Here is an 18,564-nt window from a genome sequence, read left to right as displayed (position 1 = left end):
TATTTATTTATTTATTTATTTATTTATTTATTATTATTATTATTATTATTATTATTATTATGGAATAGGAACATCCTTATTTTCATTGGAGAAATGTTGGAGGGTATGTGAAAACAGCTCAGGACGCAGTACCTCAAGGATTGCCTCTTTGCATATGAACCTAGGTGTTGATTGCTTTCAGTTTTTAAATTGTATCAAGATGTAAACCACCTGGGGAGGCTCTTTTGAGGGCCAAAAGCCAGTATATACATGCTTTAATTTATAAATAAATAAATAGGCACATACCATGCCAAATCTCCCACACCACACCACAGCAGGCAGACAGTAGTGTACCTAACACATAAGACTGGACTCCTATTAGCGAATTCCTGTTTTTATAGTGCAATTTTGCTGGTGTTTTGGTTTTTTTTTTTTTTTTTAGTGTTGTATCTCTGTTTTTTATTGGTTTTTTTTGTTTTGTTTTTGGTATGATGTTGTGTTTTTGTATACCGCTTAGAGATTTTTTTAAAAAATACTGGCAATAATAAACCTCTGAATGAATAAATAAATAACTCTCCACACATCCCACCAAGAAATACCATACAACGAGCATTGCTTACCTCTGGTAAAACAACAAATGTTCCTGTCATGATGGTGAGAACAATATTGATTCCAAATAGCCATCTCAAAAAAATAAAGTAAGAGGCGACTCCAGAGCCAAAGTGACCTTCAACCACAAAAGGGGGGGGGAGTATTAGCATTATTGTTCTATTCTATTCTATTCTATTCTATTCTATTCTATTCTATTCTATTCTATTCTATTCCCTTCACCCCCATGGTCCCAGGATGGGTTACAACAATAACACAATATTAAAAAGAGTTTCTAACAACTTGCCCCCACAGAAATAACGTGGGCCCTAAAAACATACATCTGAAGTGTCAAAAGCCTGGGTCTTCAGCATTTGACGGTAGCTGCATAACAAAGGTCCCTCCTGTGGGGAGGGAGTTTGGCAACTTAAGAGGCTACCACAGAGATTTCCCTCTCCCAGGCATTAGGAGAAATTCACAGAAAAATGCTGGTGAATTTTCACACCACATTTTAATAATAATAATAATAATAATAATAATAATAATAATAATAATATAATCAGGGGGTTTTTCCCCAGCCAGAACTCACCAGAACCCAGAACCTCTCAGATGGGTGCAATTGCCATGCTAAAAGAACATGGAAGGCATTCGTGGCGAGTTCCGGCACCTCTTTCCCCACCAAAATAGCACTGATAATCACAAACTGATTCGGAACCGGCAAGACACTCCAGTATCCCTGCGAAGAAAACTCCATGGACAAAGGAGGCAGTGGAAGACAGGAGTGCCTGGTGTGCTCTGGTCCATGGGGTCAAGAAGAGTCAGACATGACTAAATGACTAAACAACAACAAACTTTAGATTGGGAGGGAAAATGACAGACTGAAGTTGGCAGATTCTTCCATCCCTTCTTCCAAGTAGAAACATGCAAGATTGCAGTGTTACTCTGAGGGAAGTGTGCTTTAGAACCTCAGCTCAAGAATAAGGGAATGTTGATTTAATTTTTTTTAATTGGCTCAATATGACAAATGTTAGAAGCATCTATTATCTATCATCTATCTATCTATCTCTATCATATATCTATAATATAATACAGTGGTGCCCCGCAAGACGAATGCCTCGCAAGACGGAAAACCCGCTAGACGAAAGGGTTTTCCTTTTTGGAGGTGCTTCGCAAAACGAATTTCCTATGGGCTTGCTTCGCAAGACGAAAATGTCTTGCGAGTTCCTGCGGGTTCCCCCCCTTTTTCTAAGCAGCTAAGCCGCTTATCAGCTGATCCGCTAAGCCACTTATCAGCTGATCCGCTAAGCCGCTAATAGCGCTAATCCGCTAAACTGTCAAAGGGCTTGCTTCACAAGACGAAAAAACCGCAAGAGAAGAGACTCGCAGAACGGATTCTTTTCGTCTTGCGAGGCACCACTGTATTATATAATATTTTCAATAAGCCCAAGAGAAAGCCTTTTTCCCAGCACTTTCCCATGACAGGCAACATCTTAGTTAATTAGCCTCCCTCCATACTTACTTTCTATTTTCTTGATCCTCATTTCCCAGGGAATAAAGATGACCACAAAGTTATATGCAAGCCGAATAAATTTTCGCCACAGCTAGGAAAAACACAGACATATTAGAAATAGCTTTAGTTTACGTGAAAGTAATACACTCTGCCCACACAAGGGATCATTCTCATCACTTAGGTCTCATCTGCACTGTACATTCAAAGCAGTATCATACCACCTCAAACAGTCACGGCTTTCCCCAAGGAATCATGGGAAGTATAGTTTGTTAAGGGTTTGGAGAGTTGTTAGGGGACCCCCCCCCCCAATTCCTCTTACAGAACTACAATTCCCATAGTGGTTTAATAAAAATAAAAATATAATAATAATAATAATAATAATAATAATAATAATAATAATAATTTGTTATTGTTGTTGTTGTAGTAGTAGTATTTATACCCCACCCATCTGGCTGGGTTTCCCCAGTCACAACCAAATCTTCTCTATTAGTTTTTAATGTTCAATGTTTTATCACATTATTCTTATTCTTATTCATATTATTCTGCTAGGAGCTGCCCAGAGTGGCTTGGGAAACCCAGCCAGATGAGCGGGGTATTAACAACAACAACAACAACAACAACAACAACAACAACAACAACAACAACAACAACAACAACTTTTGTCTTCTTATCATATATTGCAAGCCATTTGGGGCACACTTTTTGGCAAAACAGAATACAAACAAACATATGACTACAATGATGGGGGGACTCCCAGTGTCCCCCTCAAACCTGGCCCAGAGGAGAAAGTTCTCTGACATTTGATAACATGTATTTCTTTTAAAATTCCTCACACCTTTTGCTCATGGAGTAACTCTCTATTTCATGCTGAACTGCGCTTTGGGCAAAATTTCTCATTTGACCCTTTTGCTCCATGGTATTGAGAAAGCAATAACATTGCCGTGCCTGTGATGGTTCAGCCCATTAGTCAATCTCAAGAGGCCACCTTCTCTGGTCGCTAGTTGCTCATGCACAGTCAATTTCTTTCGAGCCAGATTTTTGTTAACTCATGAATAATCAATGCTGTGGTCAAAGCTAATTAATTCCACGGGTCTTCCAAGGCTTTATTGCTGTAAGTGGAAGTATTTTAATTAAAGAAAAAATTAACAGATGGCACAGACCTTCTCGATCAATCAGAAAACCACACCAATGGCACAGATAAAGCTTTACAGGCAATATATTGTAAAGCAGCAAAGGGGCATCTGCCGGTCTCCAGATGTGGCTAGCCTACAACTTCCAGGGGGTGTATGGGGTGTTAGGGGACGGTTAGTGTTATGTATTCAGTGGTCTGTGTTTGCCTGAGCTTGAGTCTGGACTAAGGATTCTGAGCTCCTGTGTTCTGATTCGATACATGATGTCCAGTCACAGAACATTTCAGGATTTGGGCCTCTGCCATTGGCCCTTGAACTCTGAGTCGTGATTCGCAGCTTAGAATTTTAGACAGCCAATCATGTTGGGAGTGGGAGAGGCCCAGGCTTTCAGGAATGTATATAAGCAGTTGCTTTGCCCCCATTTCCCAGTTATGTGGTTTAATAAAGGTTCTTGCTGCTATCACCGCGTCTTGCCTCATGGGAACCCACCTACACTTCAGTAAGTACCTCTGGTAAGGGACACATGCTCCTTCTAGGGTGGTTTGTCCACCTTTGGGCCCCATCCTGCACTCAGCTCCTGTCTGTGGCTCCTAGAAGCTGTCAGCATGTGACAGCAGCCACACTCCAGGAACAGCTTTGATTGGTCGGCTAAACCAGGTGGTGGTAACCCATGAGTCTCAAACCCTTGGTGAGTCAGTGACTTCCTCTGTGTGTGAGAACAAGCTCTGGTGGATTGAGTGAGCATGACCATTAGTGGGTGCAACAGAGACCCCTTGGTGAGTCAGTGACTTCCTCTGTGTGTGAGAACAAGCTCTGGTGGATTGAGTGAACATGACCATTAGTCAAGAAGGTGGTTTCTGCACATTCTGGAGAAGGAAGTGTGGGGTAGATGGGGCTTGTCAACCTGGGAAGGTAGCCCATCTAAACCTCCACTGCCTTGCAGGATATCTTCAGGAGAAGAAAAGGCTAAGGGGTAAACACTACCATTTACAGTGGTACCTCGGGTTAAGTACTTAATTTGTTCCGGAGGTCCGAACTTAACCTGAAACTGTTCTTAACCTGAAGCACCACTTTAGCTAATGGGGCCTCCCACTGCTGCCATGCCGCTGGAGCACAATTTCTGTTCTCATCCTGAAGCAAAGTTCTTAACCTGAAGCACTATTTCTGGGTTAGCAGAGTCTGTAACCTGAAGGGTCTGTAACCTGAAGCATCTGTAACCCAAGGTACCACTGTATTGGACATAAGACAGAGCTGAATGCTAGAAGTTAAAGAGAGAGCAATTCACCCAGAGCACAGTTAAATCTGTGGAACTCGCTGCCACAAGAGGCAGCGGTGGCTTTCAAATAGGGTTGGGCAGATTCATGGATGATCTGAAGCGTATGTAACCTGAAGCGTATGTTACCCGAGGTACCACTGTATTAATTTATAGGGTTTGAGGGATCCCTCCCAAATCTGTAACAATATTTGGGAAAATGGTTCTCAAAAGGCTTGGCTGCTCTTGAAATATTGACACTAACTTTGGCATGAGGGCTCCTGAGGTGGGGGAGGCAGTTTTTGTCCATGTTGCTGTCTGCCATTTTGAATCAAGATGGCAGACCAGCATGTGACTTGGGGCAATTTTTGGCACGATGGGTCCAAACTCAGAAATTACACTTCTAAAAATTCCTGGGCGGTGACAGACACACCCCACTAGTCCTTTATATTTATATATACTTAGTCCTATACAGTGGTACCTCGGGTTAAGTACTTAATTCGTTCCGGAGGTCTGTTCTTAACCTGAAACTGTTCTTAAACTGAAGCACCACTTTAGCTAATGGGGCCTGCTGCTGCTGCCGCTGCGCCGCCGGAGCACGATTTCTGTTCTCATCCTGAAGAAAAGTTCTTAACCTGAAGCACTATTTCTGGGTTAGCGGAGTCTGTAACCTGAAGCGTATGTAACCTGAAGCGTATGTAACCTGAGGTACCACTGTATATATATTGCGAGGCTGTGAAAGCTTCCCCTTCAGAATTTCTGCCAGACAGATACGCCGGCAACCTCTACCTTGTTGCCCTCTTTTTTCCATTTAGTTAATAATGATGACTTGGAAACATTTCCCTCTGCAAATGGAAATCCTCAATCACTTTCATGGAAAGCGAGTTCAGGAGCTTGTAATGAAAAGCAGACCAACCTCAGCTCCGGCTGCCTGGTAGCCTCTTGTTCGAGTCAGCCGACCTTCGTACTTCAGTACAATCTCTTTGGCTTGTCTGCCAAGGAAGACGAGAGATTCATTCCGCGTGGCCAAAATCTCATTACATCCCCAGCTCCTGACGTTCCCCTCTCATAAATAACATCTAACGAACTTGCCAAGGAGCGCGAATTACTGCTGCAAAATGCAACCTGCCTTGTGGACCTTCCCCTCCCTCTCTACACTTAAAATAAATTGGAGCATTGTAAGAATGCTAAATCCATACCCTCCAACATTTCTCTGATGAAAATAGGGATGTCCTATTCAATAATAATAATAATTTTATTATTTATACCCCACCCATCTGACTGGGTTGCCCCAGCCACTCTAGGCGGGTTCCAATACATATAAAAACCTTAATAAAACATTCAACATTAAAAAAAAAAGCCTTCCCTATGCAGAGCTGCCTTCAGATGTCTTCTAAAGGTTTACTTGGTTCGGGGGGGTCGCATAACTCTATAACCTCTAGCATTTCTCCGATGAAACTAGGGATGTCCTAAGAAAAAGTGAGACATTCTGGGATCAAATCAGAAACCGGGATAACTTCTGTAAATCTGGGGCTGTTCCTGGAAAACTGGGACACTTGGAGGGTCTGTAATTCCACTCAATGTTTTCTCTTAAACAAAGAAATTTAAGAAAACAAAAACTAAGGAAGAAGGTGTTTAACCACTACAGTGCCTGAAGGAGCCCTGACATAGCCTTCTCGGCAGTGGCGCCCGCCCTGTGGAACGCCCTCCCACCAGATTTCAAGGAAATAAACAACTATCTGACTTTCAGAAGACATCTGAAGGCAGCCTTGTTTAGAGAAGTTTTTAATGTTTGATGTTTTATTGTGTTTTTAATATCCTGCTGGAATCTGCCCAGAGTGGCTGGGGAGGCCTGGCCAGATAGTTAGTATGTATGTATGTATGTATGTATGTATGTATGTATTATTTCCAGGTAGACCTAAGAAGATCACCCTCTGAAATCCTGCAGACTAATGGTTCTACCGTTGACTTACAGAATATTTCCTACTGCTTATCACTAGGCAGATGCAGCCATTGATTTGTTTCTTGGAAAATGTAAATGTTTTGAGATCACAAAACCCACAAGGGTGTATGTTTCAGAAATGACTGATGTTGTTGGAGAATTTCCATTACCTTAACGCCCTGAGTTTCTGCCTCATGGGCCAGGGTCTGCAACGGATGTTGGCCATGATCTCCTTCTGAAACTGTATATTCTGGAAGATCTGTTCTGGGTCACTGCTGTCAACCTTCTCATCCCCATTATCTTCATCTGAGTTGCTAGGTATGGCCAATATCCCATGGTGCATGTACATACACACACACACACACACAGAGAGAGAGAGAGAGCAAGGTGAGTTATCATCACAGTGATTTTTCAGTCAAAAGTAAAAGGTTGCATCAGTGCAGATAATCTAGAAACCCCCATCATACAAACAGATGGTTGGATGGTTGGATATTTCAATCCTTAATTTGAAATAATATGGTACTTAATTTAGTCTACCTTTTCTGAATGCTTCTGCGCTTTAAACAGCAGTCTGACAAACGAAGCCCCCAACATCACAATTCAACACATCTCTAATCAGGCATCGCTCAGTTTAATGGGGCTTACTCGAGAGCCAGTGTGGTGTAGTGGTTAAGAGTGGTAGACTTGTAATCTGGTGAACTGGGTTCGCTTCCCTGCTCCTCCACATGCAGCTGCTGGGTGACCTTGGGCTAGTCACACTTCTCTGAAGTCTCTCAGCCCCACTCACCTCACAGAGTGTTTGTTGTGGGGGAGGAAGGAAAAGGAGAATGTTAGCCACTTTGAGACTCCTTCGGGTAGTGATAAAGCGGGACATCAAATCCAAACTCTTCTTACTCCCAAGTAGGGAAATCTAACCCAGGGAAGAAATTCAGCTCAGTTCACATTTAAAGACACATCTATCACATTTTCGCATTCAAAACAATAAGAGAATAAATGAACCGGCCATCTTTTATTCACAGTTACCTGGATTTTTTGTGATGCAGTTTTCTAACCAGTGTTGACAAAAATGCCATACATTAGGAGAATGTGTGCACAGTGATGGGCATGTGAGTGAAAATAACTTACAAAATTGTAGTAGAATTATATTGCTTGCAAAAATGTGCACATTAGTCAAAACTGTATTGAAAATGTGCTTACTGGGAGAAACCTGCAATAAAACGATACAAAAAATTCCTGGGGAGTTTTATTTTCCTTAAGAAAATCCCAAATTGCTGCAGAAATGTGGAGAAGTGAATTTAAGATTGTTAAAGTAAGAAACTGAGAGAACCGAAATTGTCCCAGATAAGCAGGGCTACCTGTCTTTCTGATTTCAAGGCTTGACCAAGGCACTTTATTTGTAGACCAGGGCGGTTAACTTTTTATACCAAGTGGGCCACGAGAGTACTTTGACATGGAACCCACGGTCAAGTTCACTGCATGTACGGTGTTAAAGGAAAATATTATGAAAATGATGTATAGATGGTACTTAACCTCTGTAAAACTAGCAAAGATATATCATAATACAGTGGTATCTCGCAAGACAAAATTAATTCGTTCTGCGAGTTTTTTCATCTTGCGAATTTTTCGTCTTGCGAAGCACGGATTCCAACCCAAAACCCCCAAAAAAGTTTTAAAGGTTTAACTTACCAAATGGCTACAAAAGAAGTTTTGGAAAAGCTTCAAAAATCACCAAAGTCTTCAAAAACCTCAAAAAAGGCTCAAAAAAGGAAACAAACTTGCAAGACGTTTTCGTCTTGTGAAGCAAGCCCATAGGGAAATTCATCTTGCGAAGCAACTCAAAAAACGAAAAACTCTTTCGTCTTGCGAGTTTTTCGTCTTACGGGGCATTCGTCTTGCGAGGTACCACTGTAGTGATAATCTAGGTTGGAAATGTAAAGAAAAGGAGGGTACCTTTTATCATATTTGGTGGACCTACCCCAAGGTGAAAGACTGCTGGGAGAAGATTTATAATGAATTGAAAAAAATGTTGAAATATACATTTATTAAGGAACCAGAGGCCTTTCTTCTTGGAATAATAGGTTTGGAATTGCCCAAAAAAGATGTTAGATTGTTTTTGTATGCCACAACTGCAGCTAGAATTTTGTTAGCTAAGAATTGGAAATCACAAGAAGTCCCAACAGTGGAGGAATGGCAGATGACGATGATGGACTTTTTGGAGCTAGCCGACCTCACTGGAAGAGTCCGCGACCAGAAGGAGGAGGAGTACCAGGAGGAATGGATGAAATTCAAAGACTATTTAGTTAAATATGCTAAGATAACTTAATTGGGAAAACTTGCAAATACCAGATAGGCTTAGGATTTAAATATGTGATGTTAGAGAATAACATGTTTAAAGTCAAAACAAAGAAAGATGTTAAGTGATTAAGTTAATTTTATGAGAAAATTGGTTTTGGAAAACTGTTACAATGATATACACTGAAATTCAGCCAGAGGGATTTGAGGAAGTCACTTAACAATGTTACCAAGATTGGATCAAGTAAAGTTAAGATGTTTGTTTGTTTGTTTAAAAATTTAGGAAAATCAATAAAAAAAATTTGGGGGGAAAAGACATGGAACCCACGGGCTGTACTTGTCATGTTGGGGGGGGGAGGCCAAAATTTGAGTGCCCCCTGCCCTCATGCTGCTTTCCCAAAGCCAGATAAGTGATGTGGCGGGCTTTGGAAAGGAGGCACAAAGCTCTCCCAGGGTCCTAGAGCCCTTCTACCTTCTTCCCAAAGCTGGGAAAGGGCTCTCTAGGCTCTGGGAAGAAGGATGGGGGACTCTAGGTGTTAAGTTGTGGGTGAACATATCAGACGACACAGCGATTCTTCAAACAGCTCTTGTTTATTCACAGGCCAGAACAGAACTGAACTGAAGGGTTCAGTCAGCCTGCTTATATAGAGCTCCAGTACAACGTAACTGTAACAATTTTCTAAAACTATCCAATCACTGAACGTCACTTTCGATCCCTTATTTGCATAACTATCTACAGTATCCCCCTGCTGGCCCAGGGTGAGAACTTCAGTACATAACACTAGGAAGCTGCCAAAGCCCTCATGCTTCCTTCCCCAAGCCCAGCAACTCTCTTACCTGGCTTTGGGAAGGCAGCACGAGGGGGGTTTCGGAGGGGGGAGTTCAAATGTTGCCGAGGGCTGAAAAAAAGGCCTTGAGAACTACCTGCATTTTGGACTGCCCTGTTGTAAACACATGGCTCCATAGGACTGAAGTGGCATGTCTGTGTTTTCCATTACAAGCGCTTGCTGCCCATTTAATTGTAGCTCTGCATCGTCTTCCATCTGAGGTGCACTGATAACACAGTGCTCCTTTCTAGAAGTGTGTGTGTGTGTAAATAATAAAAGAATAAATGGCTCAAGGCCATCAATTCCCCGGGACTGCGAATAAAGGGTTCTGCAACCAAATCCTCTGCATATTTAGCCAGATATAGGTCCCCCAATTGGATTTGCTCTGAAGTAAATATGCATATGATGATGACAGCAACCTTAGTTTTAAAATAGCAATATTATTACTCTGCCACTGAGGCTGCCATCCTATATATTTATCTATTTAAGAGCATTTGTACCCCACTCTTCATCCAAAAAGATTCCCAGAGAGGCAAACATACAATCAAGAGAGTTTACCATCTAAAAAAATCCACAACACACAAGGGAAGAGGGACAAGGAGGAAAACATTAGAGTTGATACACACAGGACTACACTCTGAAGGAAGTAGGTAGCATGTGCCTGATTTATTTTTTAACCAAGACTCATTGCTAACAATTTCCTGTTGCACATAAGAGGGGCAGTGTGGTGTACTGGTCAGAGGGTTGGGTTGGGACCTGGGAAACCAGGGTTCAAATCCTCACTCAGCCATGAAGTTTGAGCCAGAGTCATTATCTCTCATCCTAACCTACCTCACAGGCTTGTTGTGAGGGTGGAATGGGAAGAAGGAGACCTATGCAAGTTGCCTTGAACTCCTTAGAGGAAAGCTGGGGTACACATATAACAACTAGTAGTAGTAGTAGTAGTAGTAATAATAATAATAATATACATTTACTGAATTCAGACAGCATCCAGAGGCATAAACTGCATGGACAGTATTCCCCTTTGCAATGTTGGTTGTGAAGATGTGTGTGCGAAGGAGATGCAGAAGACCACACTTTCCTACATTCATAAAACGAATCTCCAAACAAATAAACAACCAAAGAGATTTAACTGCTTGCCACCCTGCTGAAATCTATCAATAAAGCTGGGATCTTTCAGAAACAGAAATGCACTGCGTTGGAATTCAACACGGGAAGTGCAGAGAAACAGCATCTGAAAACTTGCAGGCAAAGGAGATTTGAAAATGCAACTTCCTGCATTCATCATTTCAGGGCATTACAAAAGGCCATTTGCAAAAGCAGTGCTTGGGTTAGATTGTTAATTTGGACTGCGTGGGTGCTATACCCAGAATAGTGTTCTGAGTGTGTTCATTTTTAAACCATGTGTTAGACTCCTTGGGTGTCTGAGTGACAGAAGGAGGGACATCAATGATTTTCTAATAATAATAACAAGGAAGTAGATGTGGTGTGTGTGTGTGTGTCAGAGAGAATGAGAAAATCCCCAAAGGGACCTCGCTCTTGTACTTGGAGCAGCTGAATAAAAGGGGGCATTTTTGGCTGGTGAAGCCTGTCAGGCAAGGATGAGAGAATCGGCACCTAATTAAATTCCCTCTCTTAGGGCTCCTCCAGACTGTCACTATTTTGCGGCGCATACCAGAAATGTAGCTTTGTGCAACTGAAGTGGGTTGAAGTGTGCTGTCACCCAGGTGTAGCAAAGTCCCTTAAAAAAAAAAAGAATCTGACTTTTTGCAGTTTGGAAAGTGAAAAGGAAATGCACGGAAAAGGGTGGGATGAATGAATAACATGAAGATGTATCAACACCCTGTAAGGAAATCGGGATGAATGCTGGACAAATTCACCCTATAAACAAGAGTGCTTAATAAGGACCGAATAGAATCTTACCTCAGCAGCAGCTTTGTGCAAGCAACCCTGAACAGGAGCAGTCTCTCTTTCCACCTGGTTCCCTATAGCCTTTCTAGTCTAGCCTATCCTATCCAAAGGCAATCACTCACCTGTGGGGTGGCTCCTGGTAGGTGTAGATGCTGGCATGGCGCTTCACCGTTTTCGACCTCTTGCAGGACTTTGCTGAAGAAGCACCTCCAGACGACATCTCAGGAGTTTCTGGGTGTTTCAAAACTCAGGGTGTTGAAAGGCAGCAGCAACAATCAGATCTTGAGAACATGGGGGGGAAGTGTTGGGTACCACCAGGTATCTCAAAGCAGAACCAGAAGCTGATGGATCTTGAAGCGGACTCCCTTATTTCCCCTCTTGGTGGCATCTGGCACTCCTGAGTCTGGGAAAGACCAGAAAGCTGGAAACACAGACATAATCTTAAAGGTACAGTGCACCAGAGCCTGTAGCACAGTAGCAGCGATGCTTGATCTCCTCCTTCACGTCCGAGAGAGCAGCTGTGGTGCTCTTGGTCTGTTGCAGCAAAGGAAAAAGACGACATGTCTCGTAGCACACATTCATCAAGGCATAGCTTTCCCACGGAAAAGCCTACTGCATTAGGCGCGCAAAAATCATCATCAAACGATGCAGCCTGCTCCGGACGCTAGAAATAAATAAAACCCTGAGTCAAGAATGATTGTGGCCGCCATTTTAAAAGGGTAATTTTGCAGAGTTTGCATTTCAAGTGTGTAACACCCGTGCTTCCTAAAGCTGTGCCCTGGGGGAACCTCGTGTGTGGGCAGGTGAGGAGCCTGTTGGAGGTGGGCTCTGTTCACCCTCCATTCGGGCTCTGCTCACCCACCCATACCCCAGTTGCCCAGTCCACCAGGGGGCAAAACACTTGCCCTGACCTGGGCACCAGCAACCCACGCTACACTGCTGTTCCACAGTATGCCACATTTCACAAACACACACACAAACCTCTTTCCACCCAACGAAGGCATTATCACAGCTCAGAGACACATTTCAGCCAGGCAAAAGCACCTGAGAGTTCAGGGCAGGGCCAGTAAGGTGTCCTGGGGAGAGTCCTGAGGGCCACATTCATTTCTTATTGAGTCCTCTGGTTGAGATTTTGCAAGGATGTGAGGCTTCAGCTGCCTATATTAGGCACCCATGGCCTCTGCACACTTTATACGTCTCCTTTCTCAAGACGGAACATTAAGTTTTCTCCACTAGATTTGTAGCTGAAGGCAGCTGGCTTTTCTTCACACTCCCAGCTAATCTACTGTGTCATTGTTAGCTGAAAAATGTCCCCTTTAAATGGCCATAGTTAAACCCTGTATGCATTCAGGCAACCAAAATGCAATGGCTGAACTATTCTTCTCTTACCCAACCTGTTTTGTTGCTCTTTTGTAGCCATACTAAGTTTTTAAGTGATATTCTCTCTCATGATTAAGAAGCATCAAATGCTTTTAAAAGTGTCATTTTGAAACCAGTGCAGCTTTGGAAAATTCATCCCACCATCTTGATTCAAAATGGTGTTCAAATGCATCCAAACAAATGAGAACTTGCTCCTTGATCCCAGGAAACTATTGTGCAAAAATATATGGTGCCCAAACCTATAGCAAACAAGTTTCACGAACACTCTCTCTCACACACATTCCTGTGCTGGACATGTTTTGTCCTTATTGTTAGAAAAAGTGTACTGTAATGATAATAAATTAAGCGAGACCATTTCCTCATTCATTTTTCTTTCTCTCTCTCTCTGCCACCTCCCCCGAGTCACAATCCTACAAAATTGCCTGGCTGGCATAATTGCCAATCAGGCCACAGATTAAATTCAAGCACAAATAAGCAGCCAAACGTCACAGATATATCAACTCCAAAATACCCTCCTCCAATCTCTCAGCTGCAAGGCTTATCTCAAGTTCCCAGATGGAATGGGTTAAGATAACTGTGTGGAACATCACAGAAGCCCATGAAATTCTGTTTTGCTCATAAACTGGAGTCAAGCTGCCGGATCGCCCCTTTTCATGCCGGTGCTAGATAAACCTCTCATCTAATGATTTAATGACAATAAAATGGAGCAATTAGATTGGCTGATTGACCAGTCTAGTCTCAAGCATCAGTTAATAGTCTTGAGCACCTACGTAGAGATGGGTGAAGCTGGCTATTTTTGACCTGTGCCAATTTAACATGTTTTCACTCATAATTCCATCCCATTCCCTGTCCGCATTAGTCTGCAAATTAAATGCATATTTAAATTTGTAAATTTTTAATGAGTATTTTGACACATAATCGTATTTAAATACAGCTTTCATCTAAAAAATAATCTTTAAATTAATTAATGGGAAACCAATTATTTTGTCAGAACCAACAGCAATGTCTAGAACAGGGGTGAGGGACCTGTGGCCCTCCAGATGTTACTGGACTCCATCAGCCCCAGTCAGAATGGCCAATGGTGAGGGGTGATGGGAGGTGCAATCCTGTGTCAGCACTCCATTCTTTAGTCTAGAACAGGGTTTCCCAGGGTTTCCAGCTGTTTTTGGGAATACAGTTCCCATCATCCCTGACCACTGGTCCAACTAGCTAGGGATGATGGGAGTTGTAGTCCAACAACAGCTGGAGACCCACGTTTGAGAAACACTGGTTGAGGACCTCATCACCAAGCCCAAGTTCCTGTGTGTGGATTTAAGAGTATGTGAACAGCATCAGAAATGGATAAAATTGAACAAGAACAGCAAACGTTGAGTTCAGAAGCTTTTACTTAAAAGGAATACCTTTCTGCAATAAATAATAATTTCCTTAAACTGTTCCTTTGAAGCATCCTGCAATGCTCACAGCCATAACAGCTTAAGTGGAGACCATTTTCCAAGACTACTTAGACATGATATAGTTCCCTGCAGAGACAACATATCCATCAGCTACATTAGCAGGGCTCCTTGGAGCTGCCCAAGTCTACTGGACCAGATTCCAAGCTCCCCACCTACTTCAGATTCTGAACTAACTTTGCTGGCTGCCCCTATGCAGTGGCGTAGCGTGGGTTGTCAGCACCCGGGGCAAGGCAAGTAATTTGCGCCCCCTAACCTGTGGATTTTAGCAGGGGGCAGAGAGCTGCGAGTACGAGCGCCCCCCCCAGATGTTGCACCCAGTGCGGCTGGCCCCCGCTGCACCCCCACGCTATGCAACTGCCCCTATGAGACTAAAGATCTCAGACGAGCATCAGATAATATACAACCTTCCATGTGCGACTCCAGTCAGACTGTCTTTCTCAGGCCCTTTTGAACGTAGGCTGGATGTCACAAATATATTCAGCCCACCAGGGACTTTTCTGAAAGCGTCTTAATTGGATTATTTGGCACTGAACCTGAATTGCTGGAAACCAGGAACAGGATGCAGCTGAAATGCAGAAGGTAGAAATTCGGAGGCAATTGGCAGAGATACAGGAAAGGGGGTGGCTGACACCAGTGATCCAGCAGAGCTCCTGCCAGTATGATGAGTGGGCACTGGAAGAAGCAGGGTTGGAAGAAGGGAGCAGTGATCCTGGAGAACCTGTAACAGGCAGGAGACAAGAGGTGGAGGCAGGAGAAGCTGCTGGATTGGAGAGTGAAGCACAGGTGCAGGAGCAGGGAGAAAGAGGTCAGGCTGGTGGGAGAGTTAAGGGCTTCTACACCTCCTCCTCCTTCCCCCCACCTCTCCTATTCCACTGTCTTCCAGAACCAGAAGAGGATTGCAGTGAGAGGAACAGAAACAGGTTACACACAGGCAGGGTTGTCATAAGCATATGCAGCACTGGGGTGCAAAGATCCACCCGGCGGGGGTTCCCCCCAGGTTCCCCCGTCCCAGGCATGCAGGAGGTTGGAGCTGGCTGGCTGCCTCAGCGTCTTGCTGGCTCGGTCGCTCCTGAACTCATGGCACAGAGCCGCCCACAGCAGAAGAGCCTGTCGCGGCGCTCCGACTGATGGGCGGGCTCTTCCCCAGAATCAACTCTCGGGCCCTGGACTCTCAGCCTGGCACCCCTGAGAGCCCAGCGCCCAGGTGCCCCGCACCCCTAGCACCTATGGGTAGGATGGCCCTGCACACAGGCGTAGTCTTTGCCTGCTTGCGCACAGCTCAAATAAAGGAGATACGTAAGCTGCAGTTGGGGCTGGGGCCTCACTGTTGTGGCAATCGCCTCATTGAGTGCACACCTAGGGGTAGCTGAGAGACACAGGACTGATGGTCATGCTTTCCCCTAATGTGTGAGTCTACTTTTGGCAATAATGATTTAATTCCTCGCTCTGGGCATTCCTATTATTTTTTAAATGAAATTTCTACCCCACCTTTCCTCCCAATCTCATTTTGCTGCATTCACTAGGGGATATCCAACATTGGGCATAATAATTAGTTCATAAACTGCTGAATTCAGTGGGTCTAGGTAAAAAAGGTAAAGGACCCCTGGCCGGTTACGTCCAGTCAAAGGCAAATATGGGGTTGCAGCGCTCATTTTGCTTTTCAGGCCGAGGGAGCTGGCGTTTGCCCACAGACAGCTTTCCAGGTCGTGGCCAGCATGACCACACCGCTTCTGGCACAACGGGACACCGTGACAGAAACCAGAGTGCATGGAAACACTGTTTACCTTCCTACCACAGCGGTACCTATTTATCTACTTGCACTGGTGTGCTTTCAAACTGCTAGGTTGGCAGGAGCTGGGACAGAGCAACAGGAGCTCACTCCGTCATGGGGATTCGAACTGCCAACTTTCCGATCGGCAAGCCCATAAGGGACAGTGGTTTAGATCACAGAACCACCCACATCTCTTCTTATCACATAGAAGCAACCCAGGCATCAAAGAGAAAGCAATGATGTGGGAACAGAGGTGTATTTTGCTGGAACACAGCACCACCTGAGTCCCACACCTAGGAGTAGCTAAGAGATGCAGGACTGATGGGCATGCGTTTCCCTACTATGTAAGTCTACTTTTGACAATAACAAGTTAATTTCTTGCTCTGGACATTCCTTGCCTGACAATGCTGTGACACTCATTCTTTTATTAATCAAATGTCTATCCCACCTTTCTTCTCAGTCTCATTTTGCTGCATTCACTGGGAAATAGCCAACATTGGCCATAATAATTAGTTCATAAACTATTGAACTCATTGGGTCTTTTCTTGGTAGGACTGGTGTTGAATACCATTCGTTCTCTCTTCTCTTTTTTTACTGCTGCCTGTGGCGGTTAGTGAGGCCACGGGTCCAACTTTACAGAGGACAACCCTCTGTTTGAAGGGTGGTTTGGTAAAAGTGTGTGGTTTAGACACCAAAAACTGCAGAGGCCTTGAGGTTCCCCATCAGCAGTTAGCAGTACTTGGACCACAGACAGAACAGGCCCATAGGCTCCCTGGTCACAGTCTTTCCCACTATAGAGAGATGGATTGTGCTTCTGTTGAAAGCAGGTGGAGGGAACTTTGGCTGTATAGACATGGCTGAACTACAACTCCCACCAGCGCCAGCAAGCAAAGCCAATGGCCAGGTGTGAGGGGAGTTATAGTTCAGCGAAATATCTGTGCGATATCGAGCAAGCTAGTGATTAAGCCTCTGGTAATAAACATTACAAAATGAATACTATTGATTCATTTTGCTTCCAAGATAAAACACCGAGATACATAAAAAGCGGTGACAGGCAATCGCTGGGGTTTTCGGAAGCAATGAAATGTACAGTAATATCTCCAGGATATAAAATTGCTCTGTGACTCGGGCACATTTTGTGTTGGACGACCTTGAAATTTCCTGAGTCATGACCACTTTCCGCCTTCAGTTTCTAATGCCTGCCCTAAATCTCACACACTGTCATGCTGCTCCATGCTTCATGCACTTTGTATTTCCCTGCCGTGGAAGGATCTCCACATAAATTATAAAGGAAATGGAGCAGAGATGTAATCACAGAGCCCAGTGCTGCCATGGCAGAGAGAAAGCGCCAGACAAAAGGGAGCAAGCAAAGGGGCAGGGTTTAAATCAATGTCACTCCACTTGGTACAACATATGAGACGCGGGTGGCGCTGTGGGTTAAACCACAGAGCCTAGGACTTGCCGATCAGAAGGTTGGCGGTTCGAATCCCCATGACGGGGTGAGCTCCCGTTGCTCAGTCCCTGCTCCTGCCCACCTAGCAATTCAAAAGCACATCAAAGTGCAAGTAGATAAATAGGTACTGCTCCAGTGGGAAGGTAAATGGCGTTTCCGTGCGCTGCTCTAGTTCGCCAGAAGTGGCTTAGTCATGCTGGCCACATGACCCGGAAGCTGTATGCCGGCTCCCTCGGCCAATAAAGCGAGATGAGCGCTGCAACCCCAGAGTCGGTCACGACTGGACCTAATGGTCAGGGGTCACTTTACCTTTACTTTACTTAGTGCAACAGATACAAATGGTGAAACCTGCCCTGCTGCTTCCAAAGCAGTCCTAGATTATATCATCAGACAATCATGTGACCTCAATACTTGGAAGGCAAAGGCTGCTTCTGACCATCAGGGGAAACGAAATCCTGATGGGAGAATTTATGCTGCTTTTGTTTTTTCCTTTGAAAAACAAATTTTGATTGACATAGGGTGGTATTCTACAACCTGCTGGGCTGCCCTTAAAACACTGCAGAGGTGGGTGGGTGGTTGCCGATGTTAGGATATTTCCGTTCCACCTTAAAAGGGGGACAGGCTGTTGTGAGTCACAGCCTACGTATTTCCTGTTCACAGGATGTTGCTGTTTTGTATATAGCTTTTGTTCTCTCTCTGTGCCTGAACATTGAAGTGGGCAGTCATGTTTTTTTCTTTGTTCTGACCAATGCTGAATAAAGTTGTAAATAATGCTCTCCTGAGTGCATCTTTCGTTGTGTGATCTCTGCAAAGGGCCTGCACTAGTCTTGGAATGAGGACAGCTATTTCCGAGGCTTGTGCCGCTAATTGACTGATACTGTGTTTCTACGGGAGATCGATGGATCATCCGGAGACAGCATGGGGGCATGATGACCTTTGTCTCCCTGGCAGTATCCCAACAGCCCATATCTTCCTCCAGTTCTGCTTCACAAGTGGATCCCAATGCAGGATCACAGGCTCATGGGGTATAACAGATGCTTGAGCATGGCATAGTCAGCAGACACGGGTGGCACTG

The 18,564-nt window shown here is 44.1% G+C and overlaps 1 protein-coding gene and 2 long non-coding RNA genes across 7 annotated transcripts in view; 1 reads left to right on the top strand and 2 right to left on the bottom strand.

The window, feature by feature from the left end:
- Positions 1–18,564, bottom strand: part of LOC310831794 — a 65,852-nt gene that overhangs the window by 36,615 nt on the left and 10,673 nt on the right. The window lies entirely within an intron of this gene.
- The window catches only part of TMC3 (transmembrane channel like 3), a 45,873-nt gene that overhangs the window by 21,834 nt on the left and 5,475 nt on the right, over positions 1–18,564 (bottom strand). For 2 of the 5 annotated variants that reach the window (XM_083712499.1, XM_083712501.1), the window contains exons 2-6: positions 11,554–12,095; positions 6,572–6,715; positions 5,376–5,451; positions 2,087–2,168; positions 600–706 (exon numbers count right to left, since the gene is read on the bottom strand). In XM_083712499.1, coding sequence (XP_083568625.1) covers positions 600–706; positions 2,087–2,168; positions 5,376–5,451; positions 6,572–6,715; positions 11,554–11,651 — 507 coding nt within the window. In that variant the 5' untranslated portion in view covers positions 11,652–12,095. Of the gene's footprint in view, positions 1–599; positions 707–2,086; positions 2,169–3,696; positions 3,931–5,375; positions 5,452–6,571; positions 6,716–11,553; positions 12,096–14,211; positions 14,331–14,669; positions 15,215–18,564 lie in introns of those variants that run through there. The other 3 variants (XM_083712500.1, XM_083712498.1, XM_083712502.1) reach the window with 3 other exon arrangements.
- Positions 6,931–10,009, top strand: LOC310831835. Its single transcript, XR_014558009.1, has 3 exons — positions 6,931–7,056; positions 7,306–7,968; positions 8,324–10,009. It is a non-coding gene; the product is annotated as an uncharacterized lncRNA (long non-coding RNA).

Source organism: Podarcis gaigeae (genome assembly GCF_964106915.1).
Source record: "Podarcis gaigeae genome assembly, chromosome: 14".
In the NCBI taxonomy this organism is placed as follows: Eukaryota; Metazoa; Chordata; class Lepidosauria; order Squamata; family Lacertidae; genus Podarcis; species Podarcis gaigeae.
This window is presented reverse-complemented; position numbering and strand designations above follow the sequence as displayed.